At 38.9% G+C, this 20970-nt stretch overlaps 1 protein-coding gene across 5 annotated transcripts in view; it reads right to left on the bottom strand.

The window, feature by feature from the left end:
• Window positions 1-305: 305 nt before the first annotated feature.
• The window catches only part of TMCC3 (transmembrane and coiled-coil domain family 3), a 133000-nt gene continuing 112335 nt past the window's right edge, over window positions 306-20970 (bottom strand). For all 5 annotated transcript variants that reach the window (XM_063154887.1, XM_063154890.1, XM_063154892.1 and 2 more), the window contains 3 exons: window positions 9975-10873; window positions 8355-8490; window positions 306-5672 (listed from right to left, as the gene is read on the bottom strand). In XM_063154887.1, coding sequence (XP_063010957.1) covers window positions 5370-5672; window positions 8355-8490; window positions 9975-10873 — 1338 coding nt within the window. In that variant the 3' untranslated portion in view covers window positions 306-5369. The remainder of the gene's footprint in view (window positions 5673-8354; window positions 8491-9974; window positions 10874-20970) is intronic.

Genomic DNA, 20970 nt, shown 5'->3' with positions numbered 1-20970 from the left:
AATAAGTCCAGTCACTTGGCACAATAGCACAACATTTGCATGGCAAATTTCACACAAGTTTTGGATAAAAGCAATGATGATACCTAGTTTGATGTTTACAGTTTTGCCATGTCACAACTGTAGGTGAAACTCAACAGGTTTTGGTCAAAATTGCAGCAGAGCAGAATGCTCAGATTTGTCAGTACGTTAAAAGTGGGCCTTGTGCTCAATGGATTAACTTTAACACTGTCAACTGAATAATTTGTACTGAGAAAGGAAAACTGATAGGGGTTTGAGTGATCAGACAGAAAGTTTAAGAGACAATATTCATCATCAAATAAATGTAAATATTTTTATTTTAAAAAATGTTAATGGCACCTTAGAGGCAGTCATGACTACACAACCAAATACACAAAAATTACATTTTCATAGTTGAATCTTTCCACAGTGCTGCACAAAATGGAGATACTGTGAGAAACATTGCAGGTCACACACCAAGACAATTAACTTTAGTCAATAAAAGCAGACAATTTTTGGTACACCTTGATACTACCAGACCCAGGTTCCCTGGGTAAAAAGGAAAGGTGGCTTTGTGCAAAACTTTCCAACAACAGTACAACTTAATATGCTAAACGTACAGCAAATCAACCGTACAAGACTGTTTGACTTGGCCTCATGCAGTCCCTATATACAGCATCCTCTCAGTTGGCTTTCTCAGGGAAAATAAGCAATTTCATTGACTAAAATAAAACTTTTCTTAATCTTTCACTGTTGCCATGTAAAATTGTCTGACACTTTCTGCAGGGCTAGCATCAGAGAGACCATTCCAAGTTTGTCTGAAAACAAGCCCGTTATAATCTCCTGTACTTAAAGGCCGTGTTCTGGCATGATGGGGAATGAAGAAAGCAGATATATATTTGGTTGATTAAAAATAGCAGAGAATAAATTTGCCTGATTGCTAGTCCTAGATGGACTTTCAGAAGAGATTAAATTCTGTTATCAAAATTAAAGTGTTTAATTACATTAATCTCTGTTTATCTTCCATTATATCATTGAATGCAGCAGTAAAATGTCTCAGTCATAGTGGAAAGGGACTTGGTTTCCCAAAACAAAAACAACCAAACAAGAAAATTGGCTCTTGTACCTTCTGAATTAACTACAAGCATCTGTGTTTTCTTGTTTTGTTCCTGAATTTCTTGTTCAATGATTTTGATTTCAGACAGCACTAGTTGTTATTATGCAGTTAACTTCATATCAATCATAAGCCTGACCTAATTCAACTTCAAATGCTGTAGTCCTTGTTTATTATGTCAGTCAGTAGCTAATAATTAGCTGGCAACCCTTATGATTGCAAAACTGAACCTTATGCTTACCCTGGATTTGTCTAGCTTCAACTCCTGGGTGAGTGGATCACGTGTCTTTCCTACAGCAAATTCCCCTTTTGCATTGCTATTCCCCAGATAAGCAGTCATTATGCGTTCACAGAAAACCATTGGCTTTTAAATACCCTTCCTGAAGTGCAGACATCAGATCTATACTGATAGATGTCCTGCAGCAGAGGCACTGCATAACACAAACATTTTGATATTAAACTAAAATGCAGTGAATTTTTTTAGTGCCTCTCTAAGAATTCAGAGCAAATAGACATCACAGGAGTGCAATCAAATGAGAAGTTGCATGAATGCATATAATGTGAAGCAGAAATAGGAAGGAATTTAAACTGGGTCTCGATCAGTCCTGCCAATCACTAATTGGACTTTCAACAGTAATGGAGTTGAAGCTAGCAGAGGGATCCATTAGACAATTTTTAGAGGAAACCTCATGTAGTCCTGAATGCTGAAATAGGAGAAATCAGGAAAATTGTGCTAATTTTCATAAGAAACTAAATCTCCAGAAACCTCCAAACAAAAGCTGCCAAAAGCCTATAGAACAGGAAGTAACAACTTACTGAAGAGCTTTTCCTCCAGAGAACTGCTACCAAAGTGAAATGAAATATTTGCCTGCCAAGCAGCACCAAGCAGAAAAGACACTGTCTGGCAACTTTTTGTTGAGTGGGAGTGTTTTAGAGGCTCATGATGAGTAGGTGTCAGGAGTATCCTAAGAATGCCTGATGTGTTGTATGAGAATATAAAAGCAAATGGTATCCTGACAGAACTTGGTTAATTGATTGAGAAGTTCTCATTGACTGAGCGGAGTTCTCATTAGGAGCACTGCAGTTCTTTGGGTTGGCCTAGGCATACTGTCACAGGAAGCTCAGACTGCAGGCCAGATACACACACTAATATGTAAAATACACAATCCCAGCCTAAAGGGGGGAAGTGGTGCCCATACTGAAGCTAAGGGCAGAGGCATCAGCCCAGGCTAGCTCAGGCTCCTGCCTTCTCTTGATCCTGAGTATGGGCACAGCTGGCTAGCTTGTCACCACATGCCGGGGCTGTTTGTTCCCTCTAGGAAAAAGTTAGGAAGGACTTTTCTACACTGAAGCTGCCCCAACAATCTGCAGAGAGTCTGCCTGGAGCCCAGTTTTAGGGACAGCTGATGATTCACTGCAACAGGAAGAAAAAGTCTCATCTCCCTTAAAATCCCAGCTTCATACTCATGAGACCTTTTTACCAGCCCTTCAAGTCTCCAGATGTGGAGAACCATCCACCTCTTTCACCAGGTTTTTCTTCCAGTCTAGTGAGCTAACATGGCACATGGAAGATGTCACCACATACCGGCAGTTAGCACACAGTAGGAAATGTGACACTGAAAGCAGGATGGGAGACCTCCCTCCTTGGGTGGCCTTCCACATGGCAGAGTTCCTGGCACTACAGTCTCACTCTGTGCAAAACAACCACAGTTTCATCAAAAGCAGGCTTTTGCTCTTCACTTTTACATTTTTTTATTATTTCTTGACGTGTGTCACATCCTTCAGTGATTTAAACCCAACAGAGGAAAAAATCTAGAAAAGAGATGCACCTATTCACCAGTTAGGTTATTTTAATTTACATAACTAACCTTATGCAGCCTTTATAGCTTTTTCTATGTCCTCTGCCACATGTAAAGCCAAGATTGAAGTGCAAGACCTTCCTGTTTCCAATTTACGATGTAGGCCCTGTCAGATTCTGTCAAGACAGTGAGTAATCTTTTGTAGAGACATAAATTTTAGATTTTACTTTCATTTTGTATTGAGGTTATCTCCCAGAGTTGTAACCGGATGCCCTTGGAGCAGAAGCCTTCACATTCCCAGGTGTGAAAGGAATGTGAATTAGCACCCCAACATCCTTTCTTATAAGACAAATAAAACCTTTTTCCTGCCTGTCCTTGAGGCTGCCTGATGTAACATTTCAACTACATCAAATAGCAATGGCAGGATTATATAAATGTATAATCATGCAATAGGTAAAGGAGTTTTTCTTATGTAAACATTATTAACCCATGGTATTCCTTTCTTGCATGTCTACCTTTCTGAACCCATTTAACAAAATGCTAAACTAACTATTTTTTCAAGAGGCCAATGCAGAAGTTGGCTGTGCAAGCTGAAAAGAAGTATGGAGTTTATAACAGAGATGGCAAGAAAACACCATGAAGAGTCACAGCATTCTTAGGATCAGAACCAGTTTTTGGTCTTGTTTGGGCTCTTGTTTGTTTGGTTTTGGTTTCCACTCCACTTCCCACTTGAGATGAGGTAGGGCTGGGTTAAGATAAGATGGGTGTGCCCAATCTGATCCATTTCCAGTGACTGCAAACCAGCACAGTCCTTCCTGAATCTCTGTGCAAAGACTTAGGACATATAAAGAATTCTTTAAATATTTCTAAGTATTTTAATTGAATTTTCTAAACATTGAGTTATATCATTATTTATTAAGTTAATTCTGTCCTTTCCTTAGTTCTTGAAGCCACAAATACTAATTATTCACTGTTTATCTGATTGTGGTAAAATGTCAGATTTCTCCCCTGCCTTCTCCTCACCCACTCCCTCTCCTGAGAATAAAGTCTTCACAAATTCTACACCAACTATTGCACTTGATTAAAAAGAAATATACACATCAAACTATGCACTCCCTCCCATAATACAAGCATAAAAAATACTGCAACTGAAAAGAAAATATGTAATGACAATTATTTTCACAGTTACTAACACTGAACATCAAATAATTGGAGACACTGTTTTTTCACTTAATGGAGACTGGAGAAGAATTCTAGTTGTGGTGGTTTTGTGCTTTTTATTTGTTTGTTTGTTTATTTTAATAAAGATCTTGTTTTGCATCATGGCTGAAAGCCAAGCTTATTTCAGGGAAATTTTTTTGCACTTATTAAATCAAGCAAAATAAATTCCAGTGGGAAAACAAACCCAACCCTGTCTCCTAGTAGTGATACTGCATGTTAATACATTATTTTCAGGAATGTTTGTTGAGAGTGTCTACAGTTCCTATATTTACAGAAGTTTAACTCCCTGCTCCCCCTAAGAAGCTGTTCTCTCATGTTTCTGCCACATTCTTTAATCAGACAGAAGAAAGAAATCCACTGTACCCAGGGTCCCACCACCTGTATGCTTTGCCTTCAGTCAGAACACCCCAACAATTCAGTGCTAACAGAGCCTAACCTCAATGTTGCTGTTCCCTGTACTTCTTTCCTGTGCAGGTTGCAGGGCTTGAAAAAGTGAGTGCTTTGGTGTGGGTGACAACTTATCTACCAGTTACTTGCTTCTTAACTCCTTTACAAAGTTGCCTGGGGATGTTGTAACTCAATTCAGGCCATCTTTGGAAGTCTTATGCCACATATATGTGTTTCCCAAATGCAATAAGGAACAGTGCCAGGACAGAACAACTGCTAACTGTGGTCAATAGTCATCACTGGTCTCATGTACAAACAATAAACTCTGCAAAAAGTTACTAGCAGAAGCATCAAGTTTTGTTAGTCTTGAAAACTCAAAATCCCATGTTTAGAATCTAGAACTATCAATACACATGACTGCATGATTTGGTTTATCATTCTAGTTGGATTCAGAGGAAAAATTAACTATCAGTCTAGCAGAGCTGATACACATTATGGCACTCCCTCTTGATCACACTCTTTGCACTCCAGCCTAGTAAAAAACGCACCTGACACTTGCAGTTGCTGGGATCCCTCCCAGCCCATCATACCATCTTTTGTGGGTATGGGTTTGGAAAGTGGGAAACCTTTTGGATTAAGGCAGAAGACTGACTTAAGTGAGCAGCTCATCACAGATACAGCCAGTTAGACAAAATCAGATTGAACAGGCAACTGACTGCCAACAAGTATACTTTTATATATTTACACCAGAATTTGTATACACACAGTGCTTAAAAAACAGGGAAGGGAAGAAAAAAGGGAAAAAGAAAGAAAAAAAAAGAAAAAATAGAAGACCAGCCAGTCCAATAGCTTCATCTTGGTATAATCATTCTTTCTATAGCACAAATGATATGATCCCAGTTTTTACAAAATATTGCCAGCAGTGTCACTGCAAAGAAAGTGCAGATGATATGAAAGCGGCTCTTCATCATAGGAGCAATGAACTTTGCAATAGTAGAAACACAGACTAAGATGACAGTCATGAAGGCCAGGATAACATTTATACACTTCCCCAGGAGCACTTTGGCATTAACTGTTTCAGACTGCTGTGCTTGCTGCTCTTGCTGATGGAGCTCCAGTTTGGAAACTCGGGTCTGGCATGATTCCAAGGCTTCCTGGAGACAGAAAACAAGAATTAGTTAGGGCAGCCATATTTCCCTTCAATGGTTCTTCACATTTTAGCAGCAGAGCCATCCATCAGCTAGATTAGAAGTGTAATTTATTACTGACCGCCAAAATTTCAATGAACCACCAACTTTTAAAAGAATAAATACACACATATGTCTGAATGAGTGTGTCACTGTTTGCTCAGGCATAATCAAGGCTAACAACACTGTCCAAAATGTAGGTTTGTTCTTTTTTCATGCTCAAGAAAAAGTATCATAACTTTAATGTTCATGACAGTTGTTTCCTATATATACTGTTGATATAAAGTACTAGTAAAGCTGTTGCCATAGCAACTATCACTGCATCAAAACAACAAGAAAATTAGTTTCTTTGTATATTCTATAGAAAAGATTAGGCTGGGCTTGCTGTGATACTAATTAACTCTACTTTGCAACATGTAGCAGCACTTAGTTTACACTGCCTCTGTGGTCTACATTGATTTTGCTCTCAAAGCTACCCATCCTACAGTGCTGGGCTTGAGCTCTCTGTGAGATCTGGCCTTCTCCCACTGTCAGTGTGAAGACAGTGGAACAGCCTGTGGAGATGCTTTTATGGGATTCTCTCCCACACGATCTATTCGGCTTCACAATGTGTTCTAAAGAAAGCAGACCTTTCTCTTCTGCTTGAGAACGGATTAAAAGTGGTCTTTGACTAAAATGCTTCCTAAAGACACTACTCCCATGCTTAAACCCTCCCAAAGCAAAACAGAAAAACTTCCAACTGCTTCCCTTACTTGCCAAAATGCCAGCTTTTTGCAGGAGTTGGGATTTGGGCATCACTGCACAACGTGGTGCAGAGCTATAATTTCATGAGATTGATCAACTTGACAGAATCTTTTACCACTGTGTGACGAAGAAAACCAACGCTCCAGCATCCCTACTTTCTTGCACACTCTCACGCTCCGGGTGTTTTCCTTGCACTAGCAAGCTGGTTCACCTGCTCACACAGTAAGCTGTTTCAAACCAAACCTCAGTGTATAAACACCCAGAGAGTTATCAGCTATCCCTTGCTGGGTCAGTCCTTCATTGTTTCAGTAAGCTGGACTGGCTTACCAAGGGACTGGCCAGGCACCAAGGTCACCACAGAGAGTGGGGCACAGTGCCTTACACAAGGCTGCTTCCCTTCACTGCTCTAGGAAGTAGTAACAAAATAGCAGATTGTTATTACAGTTCTTCATGGGTGGCACAAAGGCTGTTATGGTTCAGGCATGTTCTCCACTACACACTAATGAACTTCCCTGGTCTTTCTTCCACTCTGACTGTAAGTTATCCTCAATTTGTCTTGTACTGCTTTAGAAGAAGTCCAGCTGCAAAAGTCTGATACCTGAAGCTCTGCATTGAGAGGCTGAACATGTCTTTAAAACTATCTGCACATCCTTTAGTGACAGTTGGGCTGTTACTCAAAATATCCAGAGCTTAAATCCTTTTACTCTATTTTAGCTAATTTTCCAAAGCCCCAGACAGACAGATTTAAATGGGCCCAACTGTTCAGAGATAAAAGAAACAAGGCTGTGTCAACATAGCACTTCATTAAGGAGTCTCTGACACCCTTCCAGGAGTCTTTTAAAAGTCTCTGACACCCCTCCAGGATTCTGCTAATGACTTAGGGAATATTTCACAGCCCCCCTGTCGGACAACTCAGGTTTCATTACATTTTTACATCCTCAAGATGCCTTCACAGAAAGGAGTGCTCTTTTCTTTAAATCTGTGAGACCTCTCTTGTTTAAACCTACAATGAAACCTATGATATGCTTAGATTCAGTACCATCCCTTTCCCACTCTGTTCCCAGGAGCTTCCTAATTAACATTTAGGAAACTGTGATCATCCTGCTGCCTGCACTCTCTCTGTTTGGAAATGTGAGCACAGGTGTATACAGGTCAGGTTTTAGGTTCTTTTACCATGTGAGCCAATGGTAAAAGACAGTCTTTGAGCATTCCTCAGTTTTTCATGAATAGGTAAGGCACAACTGTGTTTTCACCACTTTTCACCACTTCCTCAGACTTTGAGTGGAAATATTATGCATTATGTAAGTGCTTGTGTTGTATTAAATATTCAAGTACATACATAACTACATGCTGTCAGGACATACTTGTAGACATTAATACTGGTTTTTGATTGAAGTCAGACATGACTACAACTGATCACTAAGGTGAAAACACCCCACAGCTTTGATTATAGAGGTTATTGTGACTATGGCTTAAAACTCTTTAATTATAACTGGCAAATCTACAAGTCTATTTCTCTTAGTTTTTACCCTAAGCTGAGCAAGAAGTTTATGTCAGGACATTGTCAGAAGTGTTGTGTCATACAATACAATGAGACTTGATTCCTTCCTCCTCTCTGAAAGAAATTAAAACAGACCACTCTTCCACCACAACTCTGCCTGGGCCATGTCATCAGTTTCAGCAGAAAAAAAATCTCGAATCCAGAGAAACAAATGGAGACTGTCACTGATTCAATGTGCTGAGTTTTCCCCTTAAAACATAGAAAATATGTTAAGCTTACAAACACGTTCAAAGCTTACATATTTTCCCATATTCCTCATTTTAAAATATGCAGAAAAATGCAAATGTTTCATGGTACAAGATCTCCACAAAATGTTATTAGATTAGGATAAGGAAAATAAGTACCTGAACATCTCGTGATCGCTCGTAGGCCTGATACGCCACCTTCTCCTCTATGCTGGCTAGCTCTTGTTTCAAGTTTGCTGTCTCATGTTGATGAAGGTCAGTGAGGTCATTTAACTGGTCCTCCAATCTTTCATATCTTATTAGGAAAAGAAGTCTAAATTTAGTGCCTTCTATTCAAGTAATGCAAATCATGAAAACAATTGCACATTTTAAAAGGTAATTTCTCAGCACGTGGTGAATTCATCTGACTGGCATTACAAAGCACATATAGAAATCAGTAAAAACTTTGCAAACTTTCCACAAACACTTATTCAGCAATCAGAAAGCCTTTTCTGAGTGTTTCTTGCTGGCAGTAGGTGCTAAAAAGCAAATATTTGTACATCACTGGCAAATTATATGAAAAATAAACAGTGCCTAAGGATATTCAACTCACATTTTTCACTCTTCATTTAGCCAAGAAGATATGGCTTCATAAGTAAGTTTGAGCCAGTTAATAGCTCACCAGTAATGACAGGAAAAATATGTTCTCTCTCATACACAACTGCAGGGTTCTGCCATTTATGTACAGTCTGTTCTGGCATGTTTCTACATGGTAAAGTAGTTCAAGTAAACCACCAGCAAACTAGAATTTTTTTTTGTGAGTTTGTCACTTGATTTAACACACAAACAGGCAAACACTGCAGTCAGCACAAAAATGATGGAGGCAAAATTGTCTAGAAATGGGTAGCAGGAGGCTTGAGATTTTACTGGCAGAGAGCTGTCAGAAAAGGCCACTCTGCCTTCTCCTGAAACCAAGTCAGAAGCTCAGCAGGCCTTTCATTGTTCTTTCCTCTCTATATTACCACATGATATCAAGTCTTTAATTGTATTTCAAGAACTATAAGCAAGGGAGACATGAAATATTGCCCTTCATACCAAGATTTTGCCCACTGGCATAGTGAAGACTTCAAGAATTGACTGTCACCTTAACAAGCCATAGGAAAAATGGGATATAGGTACAGCAGGTGAAAGCCCTCTGTACAACATATCATCCACTTCTCACAGAGGATGATAAAGGAATTAATTGTCATGTAACAAATGCAAGATGAAGTTGTGCTACAGCCCTTCAAAATACATCTCCCAGTGTGTGTTACACCGGGGTACAAGGTGACATTGCATCCAGGAGATAGCAAAGTGTGTGAGAAGTATTTGGACAAGGTACCCAGGAGTCAAGGGTATACTTATCAGTCAGTTCTGCTACACCACAGACTGATTAGCTGTTTTGAGTCACATTAGATAGAATCCTTCCACCAGCTACAAAACCATTGGCATCTCCTATACGCAGTACTCACATAATTCACATAAAAGCTATGACAGACGAGAGAGTCTTTTGACCAGCCTCTGACAAAAAGCAAAGAGCACTACACCATTTGCTAGAAAATATAAATATTCTGTGTGTATTTTCAGTTGTTGGAAGGAATTAAACATGTTGGTACTAGATATTGATTGGAATTATTTTTTCCTCTTGCTTCTGAAATCTCTCTCTCTTTGTCTCTCACACACACACACACACACACTTTCCAAATAGTTTCTATACCCATTCAAAAGTCATTTCAAGAGAACAGTTAAAAAAGAAAATACCTAAATCTTTCCTCTTGTAGCATCTGAGAAATAAAGCCATAGTCTCTTTTAAATTGGGTTTTTAAATTCTCAATATCATCAGCTAATTGAGACTGTGTCTCCTTGATTTCCCTTAGTTCCTCCAAAATCATGGAAAGCTTTCCTTGGCTGTCCAGGGTGCTTGCCACAGCAGGACTAAAGGAAGTATTCCCATTGCTGTCTGCTGATCCAGAGGTCCCACTTGAGCATTCATCATCACTAACATATTTTGGTTTGGCAACAATGGTGGCACTGCCCCCATAGGTTCTAGAACTCGTTTCTGGCCGAAATTCATCCAGGGTATTTTTCAGATGAGCAATGTTGTCTGCACTACCAAATTTGTTTCGGATCAGGTTGGCAAACTCTCTGGACTTGCTGAAAACAAAGACAGGGGGTGTCAGAGATACACCCGGCACACCCGACTTGCTGCTCTCTGCTCCGTGCCCAGTGCTACGAGACTTTCCATGCTGAACGTCTTTCAAGTTATCTTTGGAAGTATCCTTGGTAGCTTTGGAAGATCCATTTTGTTCAATATCCTTGAGCTTTTTGTGATACTGTTCCAATTTCTTCTGCAGCTGGGCAATGGAGTGGGCAGATTTCTGGTTCTTTTTCTCAAAGACCTGCTTGATGCGCCCAGCCTGCTGCTTGTCTGCACTGTTCACCAGTTTCAAATACTCAGCCACGTTTCCATCTCGAGCTGTTTGTTCAACCTTGATTTGTTCTGTAACCTTGAGGATTTTCTGTTTCAAGCTATCTGCATTGAGTTTGACTTTGTGAAACTCTAGGACCCCATCTGGTACATCAAAGTTCAGGTTGGTATCAGAACCTCCACGACGGATGTTAAGTGGTAGACTCAGGGTATTCATGTCATGTCTTTCCACCTGAGAGAAAAGAAAAAGAGGTAAATGGAATTTGAATTCTATTTTTTTAAAATCCAACATCCAGTTTACTTTTCCACATATAATTATATCAAGTATACAGTATAAAGTAGCTTATATTAGCAAAGCATAATGAAGTTTTCTTTGCAATTAAGCAGCATTTTTTTGACTTCTACAAGTTAATAAACAGTCTAAGGAACTGCTTGTCTCTCTTAAAATAAAGATGAATTAGAGAGAAAATAATTCAGAATAGGTTATAAAATCACTTACAGTTTGCCACAAAACAAGAATAACACCTAGTTAGAAAAGGTTCCTAAATATGTTGTTTATTATTAGGAGTTTCAAAGAGACCATGGCTGATAATCACTCAGTTTTTTCTCTTAAAAGTGGTCAAACACCAATGGAGATGTAACCAGATCTTTCCGTCTACAGCAGTGCTATATACAATGTACTGTTCAGTATATTTTCCCAGATTTAATGCCTTTTTCTGATACATCCCAATTTAAATTCCTTTCACAATTCCAAGTTTTTGCAGAACTAGCTCAAAGAAAGCTCTTGAAAATCTAGTGTATGCTGCAAGCTGGAAGCAACTGTTGTTTTTTAAAGCAGAGAGTACAGAGAAAGAATTGGCCTGTATTTGACTTTCCAGCTTGATAAAGGTGCTCAACAACTTGATCTGCTGTGCTAATTCTGTTTTACTAGGAAGTTCACTGAGTGGGATTTACAGGCAGAAACTCAGGAAAGAAAACTGCATTCAGTCAAGTATAAGATCTGTACACCTTAAATGCTCTCTGGAAGCACAACAAAAACAATTAGGCAACTCAGTCACAACACCGACCACAACAGATCATTTTAACTTTCTCAACAGAAAGGCAAGATAGTCTGATACAAAAAATTGAAAGTGTTTCCTTATATAAACTCAAAGTTATGGAGAAAGCATGAGAAGAATGATCTAAACAAAATAGCTTTATCCCTATTATCATCTTGGTTTAGCCTGTGTGACAAAGAAAGTGCATTTCATTGCAGCTGCCACAGTGTCATGTCTGTAGAGACTGCTTAACAAATGCTCCAGCCATAATGGGTTTCCAGAGCTTTGATACCAGGGGAGCCAATATAATTCCTCAGACAAGACCATTGCAGAAACAAGGCAGAAGCTATATTAAAGTATCTCTTGACAATGCCTTCGTGAAAATCTCTTTTCATTTCTACTACTTTATATTATTTATTTATTTATATTATTTTCCTTATAGATTACCAAGGATTACAGTGGAGATTTTTCTTGATTTTTCTTTTGCTACTGCACCACTCAGGGCACAAACCAGCTAACATAAAAATTCACATTCACCAATATCTATAAAAAAAAGCACTTGAAAAATGCATATTGAAAGTCTGGAGTTGACAATTTCTTTTGGAGAATATTGGTTAATGATGACCTTTAAGACTCAGACTGTATCCCAGGGATTAAACCATTGTTGCGGCCCAATAGATCTACACTTTACCAGTTTGTTAGAAACAATTGGCATTGATCCAAATGCTCAGTATACAACAAGAATTAACAAGAAATTCTTGAAACAACCTAAGACATTTTAAAATAAGCTTTGGCACAAAATGATACTGTAATTAGTCACAGAATTGTATACACACACAAAACAGATCCATCACTGATGTCACTCAGAACAAGTTGTACATAACTTCCAGGAATGGGTGGGTCTATATCTAACCTTTACACAGCAATGTTTACTTCCTCAGTAAAAAACAGTCTAGAAATAGTATTGTAATAATTGGATACAAGCCCAAACCAGATCCCTTTTCCCTTATGTCCCCTCCCTCACAGGGCTCTCCATTGGTCAGCCTTCTCTGCCTTCCTGAAACTTCAAGGTCACGAAAGCAATACAGATAAAAAGAACAATAGCCTTGAAGGAATACATCTGCTGAATGCTGCCATGCTTTTGGACATGAGGAAATCTGTTAGCGTGGGGCAAGTCTGCTCCTGAATTAAACCAATCACAGGGTCAGTTCAAATTCAGGAAAGTATTTAGAAAATAACTGTTGAAAGTCCCAAAACACTGCTAGCAGTTTTACTTACTGGATTGAGAGCTCACTAAGAGTACAAAAAAGTCATATCCAATATATCTTTGTTTCTGATTGTATTTGGACAAAATGGCAGGTGTCCTCTGCCATCATGCTGCAAGGCTGGGTCAAGCAACCCTCTTTCAAGAGGCTCTTGCAATCCTCTGCTGATGCAATACGCCTTTCTGTTGGGAGGGGATGTGTAATGTGGGGTGGAGTTATTTCTTTTTTAGGTAGGGGGCTGGTTGGTAGAGTTTAGTGGGGTTTACAGTTTTTTGGGGTTTTTGGCTTGTTTATTTTAAATCAGAAGCAAGCAGACAGCGGGAGAGTCAGGTATGTCTAGACAAGTGGCCTTTCACCTTTCTTCTACCTTGATGATCCATTTGTGATTGTTCTATAACTCAGCACTAACGCTAACCCAAACATCAGATTTCCATCTTCAAATCCTACCCCAAATGCTTCTTGCTGCAAGTCTCATCCTGTGATGAGAAGAATTCCTGCTGTATCTTTACACCGAGCACAAGACTGCCAGTAGGAGTTGACATGATGAGATGCTTCCTCATCCCTGCAGGTACTGGTGCCCTCTGCTGGGATGCAGGCTGAAATCCTCCCAGCGCAGGAGAATGAATGGCATCTCCTTCAAACTGTGAGAGTGCTCTCCCCGCTATGCTACGGGAAGAAATGAGGAATGCCATCTCTGACATTGTTCCTGCTGTGACTCCTGGGTCCCCCACACCTCACAGGGCCACCAAGCTATTAATAACAAAGAAGTTGTTGAGAGACGGGTTTTTAATTTTATTTTTTAAAGATTTTCACTGTGGTTGCAAAGAGAAAAATATGTTTACATACAGTAGCAGGCCCAACAGTTAAAATGGATGAGCCATCCTTTTGGAAGAGAGAAGCACTTGAAGAGAAAAGAATCCTCCTACATATCTCATATAATGGCAATTAATAGGGAGCTGAGCAGTAGCAGTAGATGAGAAGCAGCAGTCCTGAAACATGTGGTACCACTAGGTAGACAGGAAGTCAAAGCACTAGCCCATAGTCTGAGGAAACACTAGAGACATGCCCTCAATTTGTCTTCTAGGAAAAAACAGGCGAAAAAAACCAATTTGCATATGGTCCTGCGATAGCCATAGCTGATGTTAGCCTGAAAAAAGACACCTGGGCCTTGGAGGGAGACCACTGCACTTTATGGAGCAGCTCACACACACACTTCACTACAACCCAGTTGAGAACTAACAGTAATGCTTGTGCTGCTGAAATACAAGCTTTCACAAACAGTGAACATGAGCTCTTAAGAACAGCACCACAGATGATGAGATAGGTAACTCTCAGAGATAAAGCCCCAGCCTCCCTTTTTCCAGAGAGCCAAGAAGATCTCCAGCTGCCTGACCATGCTATCCATGTCCAGAGTTTCAGAAGGGACAACAAAATCACTTCTTGGTGCAATGAACACAAGTGCAATGCTGGGAACCCTTCACTGCACATGAATTGTCAGGTTTACTTGCTGTCTTAAATGTAAAGTGGAGGGCTGGGTAACAGGGAGCCTGCTGTTCAAAAAGAACCATTCAGAGCACAATAGTGATTTGAAAACCCACTCATGGAAGCAAGGGTAGGGATTCCCTTGGCCTCACAATGATGCACATGTTTCTTCACTAACCGTCTGCAAATGCAGCACCAAGGTCAGACTTGCAGGCCGTGCTGTCAATGAGCCCAGAGCACAGTAGGACCCATGTTCCCCAATACCTCAGGCAAGACTGTTGAAAGAGATTCTACATTGACAGGATCTGCTGAACAGGTGAAAATATTGTGTTTAATGGCCTATAGAGATTGGTCATTGAATCTTCCTACTGGAAAATATAATGCAGACCTAGAAGATCTTATTTCTTCCCCATAGATCCTGGGTGGGATCCATCTGGGAGAAAAAATCCATAGTGAATAGAGCACAAAGAGCATGCAGCCCACCCTAGTGCAACCCACATCCCATGGCTGCTCAGATGAATGCCATGCTGGGTTCCACTGACTGTGCCAATGGCTCTCCACTAACAAGTGAGACATAAGCCCTCTATGTTAAAGGTACCAAACTGAACTCTACTCTTTAAGTCATTTCTTTTATGCTCTTTTAAAAAGCATGGAGAATAAAAAGCATTTACAAGACAGATGCATATATGCATCAGGCTCCAGAAAGCCTGCTCCTTTGGCTTGCCTCACTAACAGAAACAACCATGAAGACACAAAATTATCTACTTACTTAAATAGGCTCAGTTTACAGGTGTTTCCTTCTTGTTCTTTCTCCAAAAACCCTCATTATCACCACCAGTCAAGCTAAACAAAAGCTTATGATGACAATTTAAGTCTATCTTGAAAGAGTTTCTGATGAATGCTTAGAAACAGAATCCCATAAGAGGCATACAAAATAGGATTAAGGCAGCTTCACAGCTCTTAGAATTTGGTAATACCAGCAAAAGTCTTCAGGAACAATTCTCTTTTTATGAGAAATATGCAAATGCCAGAAGCACAGGTGTTCCAATGGGTAAAAGAACATGCAGAGGGAGTTTTAGTAAGTTTTCAGTATATTCCAAAGCAAAAATGTATTTGGGGAGAGACTTTCACCATCTCTTTCAAGTTCACTGTTCCTTCTAAAATCCACATGAGAATCCTTCATGGAAGTCTTAAATTAGAACTAAATCATCATAAACCATTTTAAGTTATGTTAAATCAGCCCCCAACATTTTTTACAGTATGTTACAGTTTTTCTACTTTTTACTGGGGTAATGGAAGATCCTGGATGATTTGTCTGACACCACCTGGCAAATACTGATGGAGTCAAATAACTGAGGGTGTTTCTTTCATCATCATCAATTCCTCTATAACCTATTTACTCTCCACCTCCCCTCAAAAAAGCATTGAAGCTGTAAGGCATCTCACTAACACACCATAGATGTTTATTCCAGGTAGAAGTCAAAGGTAATCCCAGATACCCTTTGGCAAGAATCTGCTCTTCAATATTCAAATGCTGGGAAACTTCAAGGCCATTCCATGAGCAAGGCATCATACAGGGGCAGAGTAGGCTGCAGAGATTTGAATCCTTTTGAGCATTTTCTGCACTATGCCAACACAGTCTAGTAATTATAAAAATTCAGCTTTTCTACTAAGATACTGCAGCAAGACCTCAGATATAGACTAAACTACTAAGCATCCTAGGCAAGACATCAGCTGTTGAATCCAGTCCTTCTCAGGGTCAGTTTGATCACCTATCTTTCCCTCCATTTTAATTCATTAGCACCACAGGGTTGAGACTTTTAAGTATAGGCACCTCAAGAAAGAGATACATGTACTTGCAATTTTTGTTTAAATGAAAAATACCCCCAAAATTAAAAAAAAATATTCAAAGTTGAAAATGCTATAAAACAAACTCTGCAGAAAGCAATTGCAAGAAAGCACATGCACTGAAGTTCTAGTGTGACTGGAAATACAGCTTTTACTCTCTTCATCTAATCTGGTCAAGGCCAGATACTCGTGCATAACCTGCGATCCAAACTCCAAGTCAACTTCACACCAAATGTTTTGCCTCAAATCCTACAGGCACGCTCATTTCAAACCAGAAATACCCCAGAAAGAACCTTTTCTCTATTTTCTATTTAAAGGACTAAACTAAAGCCAAATTTTCCAGGTCACAGCTTGTGTGTAGATAAGTATTTAAATATGGTACTATTTCAAATTAGACCAATGGGAGAAGAGAACAATGGGGGGAAGAGGCGGTTTTCTCCTTCACTGGTAACACCAGCTCCTTCAGAACCCAAGAACATCCACTGAAAATTCTCCAGTACCATAACTCACACTCAGTCCAGTGCCAAGTTTTTTGGCAGCACAAAACTGACATAAGCAAACTGGTTCCAGTACAAACAACTTCTGTGCCTAGACACTGAAATCTGAAAACAACATGCCTCTATGAAAGTAAGCAAGTTACTTCCCATTTACTGTCCAGCAGTCATGTGAAGAAGAAAAGAATAAAAATCACTGTCCTAGCTAGAGAAAAAAATACAGTTATGAACCAATACTCACATTTACTAAGCTTAAATTTCTTAAGCAGGCAGAAGGTAGATTCCACAGCCCTTGCTTAACTATTTTGCTTCAAATCAGTCCTCCTCTCTAGATAAGCACCGTTAATTAAAAACAAGTCCATAAAATACCTTCTCCTAACTCAGATCAAAAGAAATGTAATTTACATGCATGTTCCTTCTCTCTCAGGTTTACACAGCAACATCAGGAACTGCTTGGGAGCTCCAGGTGCTCAAAGGGTGGCTCCATCAAGCAGTGCTTGTTAGAAGCCTGCACTCCTATTCCCTGTGAAGGAGAGTGCCTTTCCCATGACACAAATCCCTCAAAGTACCACCACTAGAAAACAGGGGGGGGTGACAGTTTGGAAGAGTGAGGCCAGTCATTTTGTATCTCTTCTAGATTATTTGTTCTACTTACTTTTGGTGTTTCTAATAGGTGCTGTCCCTTCCCTCTTCCCAGCTTTTATGGATTTTTTTCTTCACCTCCCATTCAGTATTAAGCTTTCTTTTTCAAAAGATGTCTGAATAGATGGCAATAATGAAATTTTTCAGACTACTGTGAAGCATTCTGTGAAAAGTCAGCCAGCTACACATTTTCAATTATAAATCCTTTTCCATGAATGAGAATTTGATAAAAAGCCAGCTACATACCTGCTATGACTAATCACTTCCCATAGTTACAGCATATGCGTCTCATCTCTCATCACTTGTGATTTAGAGTATCACTGCATTGTCTAACTTCTCCTCACAAATTATTCCACACTGATAAAGTTGCAGCAGGTCACCTTCTCCCTCCACCTGGTTCTTTCTGTTTCACAGTCAGCTCTTAATTTCATTGCTATTCAGATGGTGTAAGCATTTTCTGAAATCCCAGCTCCTGGAACTGTACAATCATACAAGAGAATTCCAGGAAATACTATGAAGTTTCTCTCCTTCAGTTACAGAGAAATAACTCCCACATCTAACTTCACAGTCAACAACCATCCAAGTCCTCCTTTGCCCCAAAACAAAGACAACTCTAAGGAAATTTTAAAGATGTAATTTACCCACCTACAAAAATCAACCCCACAGCTCAATGCTGATTTTAACGACTTTTATTGTTTTGAGCTGGCACCATTGCATAGGACCTATTTTGTCACAGGAACATTAAGGCTTTATAGTAGCAGGGAATTTTGAAAGTATTACCACTGAGAGACAAAACACTCTAAATCCATATAGACTGGCCACCACAGGCAAAAGACTCAAGACTTGGGGATTTTGTTTCTTTAAACCATGGCAAAAGTTCTGTTTATAAACAAGAGAACAATAGCTCCATCAGGCTTGGGATCTTTTCATTTGCGTTGATGCAGCAGCAGCACATCCTGAGTATATAAACAATCACATCTTGTCCTGTACATGAACTGAGCTGCTTACTTAAAAGAGCCTGCCTGCTTCTTCCTTTTCCCCCTGCCCTGCATCTCTCCCTGCTGGGCTGATAAAGTCAAATCTCAAAAATACATGTCTGTTACAACAGCAGTGCTGCCTATACCCAGGAGTTCTAGTTCATTTTTTATGTAAAGGGTTTAATCAAAAGATAGGGTCTTCACTACATTGCATGACTAAGCAGCTTATTTACCTCTCCACAATAACTAGTCTATCTCTTGATAAAGCAACTTCACTTTATCAAACTTCCATTACTTATATACACTTTCACTATTTGCCACATTAGACATATGAGCGCATATTTTGGCTCCACACCTGATATCCAAGGCTTGTATATGTACCCAAACCACAAATAACCCTAAAGGCAGAGAACTGCATGAAGATTGAGGCACCAATAATCAAAAACTCTGGCCATACTTCATGATCTACAAAAACTGAAATAAATAAAAAAAAATTCAAACAAAAAACAAAACAAAACAAAAAACACCCACAAAAACCAAACAAAAACAAAAAAAAACCCCACCCCACAACAACCAAAAAGAAAAGAAAGAAGCTCAGAAAAGAAAGAGGAAAAGTTTTATTTAAAAGACTACTTCAAAAAATTCCTTCTTTCATTGGGCAAAATAAAGAAAATTAAAATTTGAATCACACAGATACATATTATGCAGGTCATTTATTATTCAATACCACTGCTGCAATAATGGTATTTTAAGCCACTGTACACAACTGATTAACAGTGCTCTGACTTAACTCTGGAGAAAACATCCTAATTGCAGTGCATTAAGAACCAAAATTCTCTGCAGAGGCAATGGATTTAACCTCCTGTGGATCACAAAAATACAACTTTAAAGCATTTTGTTATTTACATTTATTTTTAAAACAGCAAAACCATTTTCTTTTCACTGAAGAGGCAATATAAAGCATTAGGCAACAGAACCACATTTTCCTGCTCTTTGCATAACTTCCTCCTGGAAGAAAACGAAATGTTGTCCCTCAAGTTAATATAAATAATATTGTTTTGAAAAGCAGAAACTATGCTGTGACTGTGTCATTAAAGTGTGTCACAAGTGATGCTTTCCATTTATGAATAGATCTATAGTTGTTTTCATTGTGGAGAAAATATTCAAACATTACTTGTATGTTTACTATCTTGTTATTTATATAAATATACATGTATAAAGATATGCTTTTAAAAACATTTTGTAAAATATACATAAAGTTATTGCTATTATAAGTAAGTACTAGCCCTCAGAAAATCTCATATCCACGCAGTGTTTCAGCTGCTGTGCACCTTCTGGAGAACCTGCTCTAGGCATGGTGTTTTAAGGTTACACCCTCACAATCAACTCAAATAGTTACAATCAAATCTGAATTCCCAAGAAAAGATAACTTTTCCAGTAAAAAGACCCAAACACTTTATGAAGATGAGTGTGCCTCTTCAGCAGATGTCTCTGATTCCTCATCTTTAAAGAGGTTCCCTGTGCACATTGTAACAATACATCCAAGCAGTACTTCAGCCAGTGCTTTGTGCTTCCTCTAGAAACATCTTCTCTTGTGCACATTATGCTGAAGTTTCTCATATAATCTTTTTAAATGTTTGCAAGCAGGTACTAGCATGAACCACTCCCATAAGAGGTTGGAGATAGGTCTTTCAAAAACTATTAAGAAACTTTTCTGTCAGTCTATTCTCTCTGAACAAAATTCAGCCAAGACTGTTGTATTGATGTTATAGAATTAATCCACTATTTGTACATAGTCATGAGTCATCTTTATACTCCATCTTTCCTTTCAATGTTTTGTATACACTGTACACTTCAAATACTAATACACAGCACACAAAAATCTCAATCCATGAAAGAAACTCTGTTGTAGACAAGTTCCATAAATAACATAACATCTATTAATCAAAAACCCAAAATTCAAAACACTTGTCTAACTGAAAAGAACATCAGTGAGATTCACCCAATTAGTGAGAAATAAAACTCTACAGTAAAATCTTTATCTAGTCTTAAAATATTCATATTCTGAGAGCACATCCCCAGCCAGTGAGTTTTATTAAACTGAATTACTTAGAGAAATCAATTCAGATGATTTGGGAAGATAAACTAGGGTAAATTATTATTCTTATGTCACCATACTAGTTGCAATGAGAGTGTCAAATCACAGTTTTAAAAAGTTTTATGGACAAAAAACCTCCACTATTTTTAAACAACTGCCTTTAATAAGGACTCACTATGTTTTTACTGTATGTTACAAATCCTTTGATGTTATTTTGAAGATGCCATTATGTTTTGCCATGGTAGTACTAGCAATTCAAAGCAGACTTTTCCCCTAAGAGATGTTTGCAAACTGAAAATACATTTATTTCTGTTTTGCCAGAACTAAAATGTCAAGGGTAGAATGAACTCCTGCAGAAGGAAGTCCTGCTGATTTCTAAAAGCTCATTACAAAGCTCACTGCCCCCTACTCGTAACTACAGGGAGCATTTGTTGAACATCTCCTCATGTAGAGTAAATATACAGCAGAATGTGTATTATGCATGAA

This window comes from Melospiza melodia, chromosome 4 (assembly GCF_035770615.1).
Source record: "Melospiza melodia melodia isolate bMelMel2 chromosome 4, bMelMel2.pri, whole genome shotgun sequence".
Taxonomy (NCBI): Eukaryota; Metazoa; Chordata; class Aves; order Passeriformes; family Passerellidae; genus Melospiza; species Melospiza melodia.
This window is presented reverse-complemented; position numbering and strand designations above follow the sequence as displayed.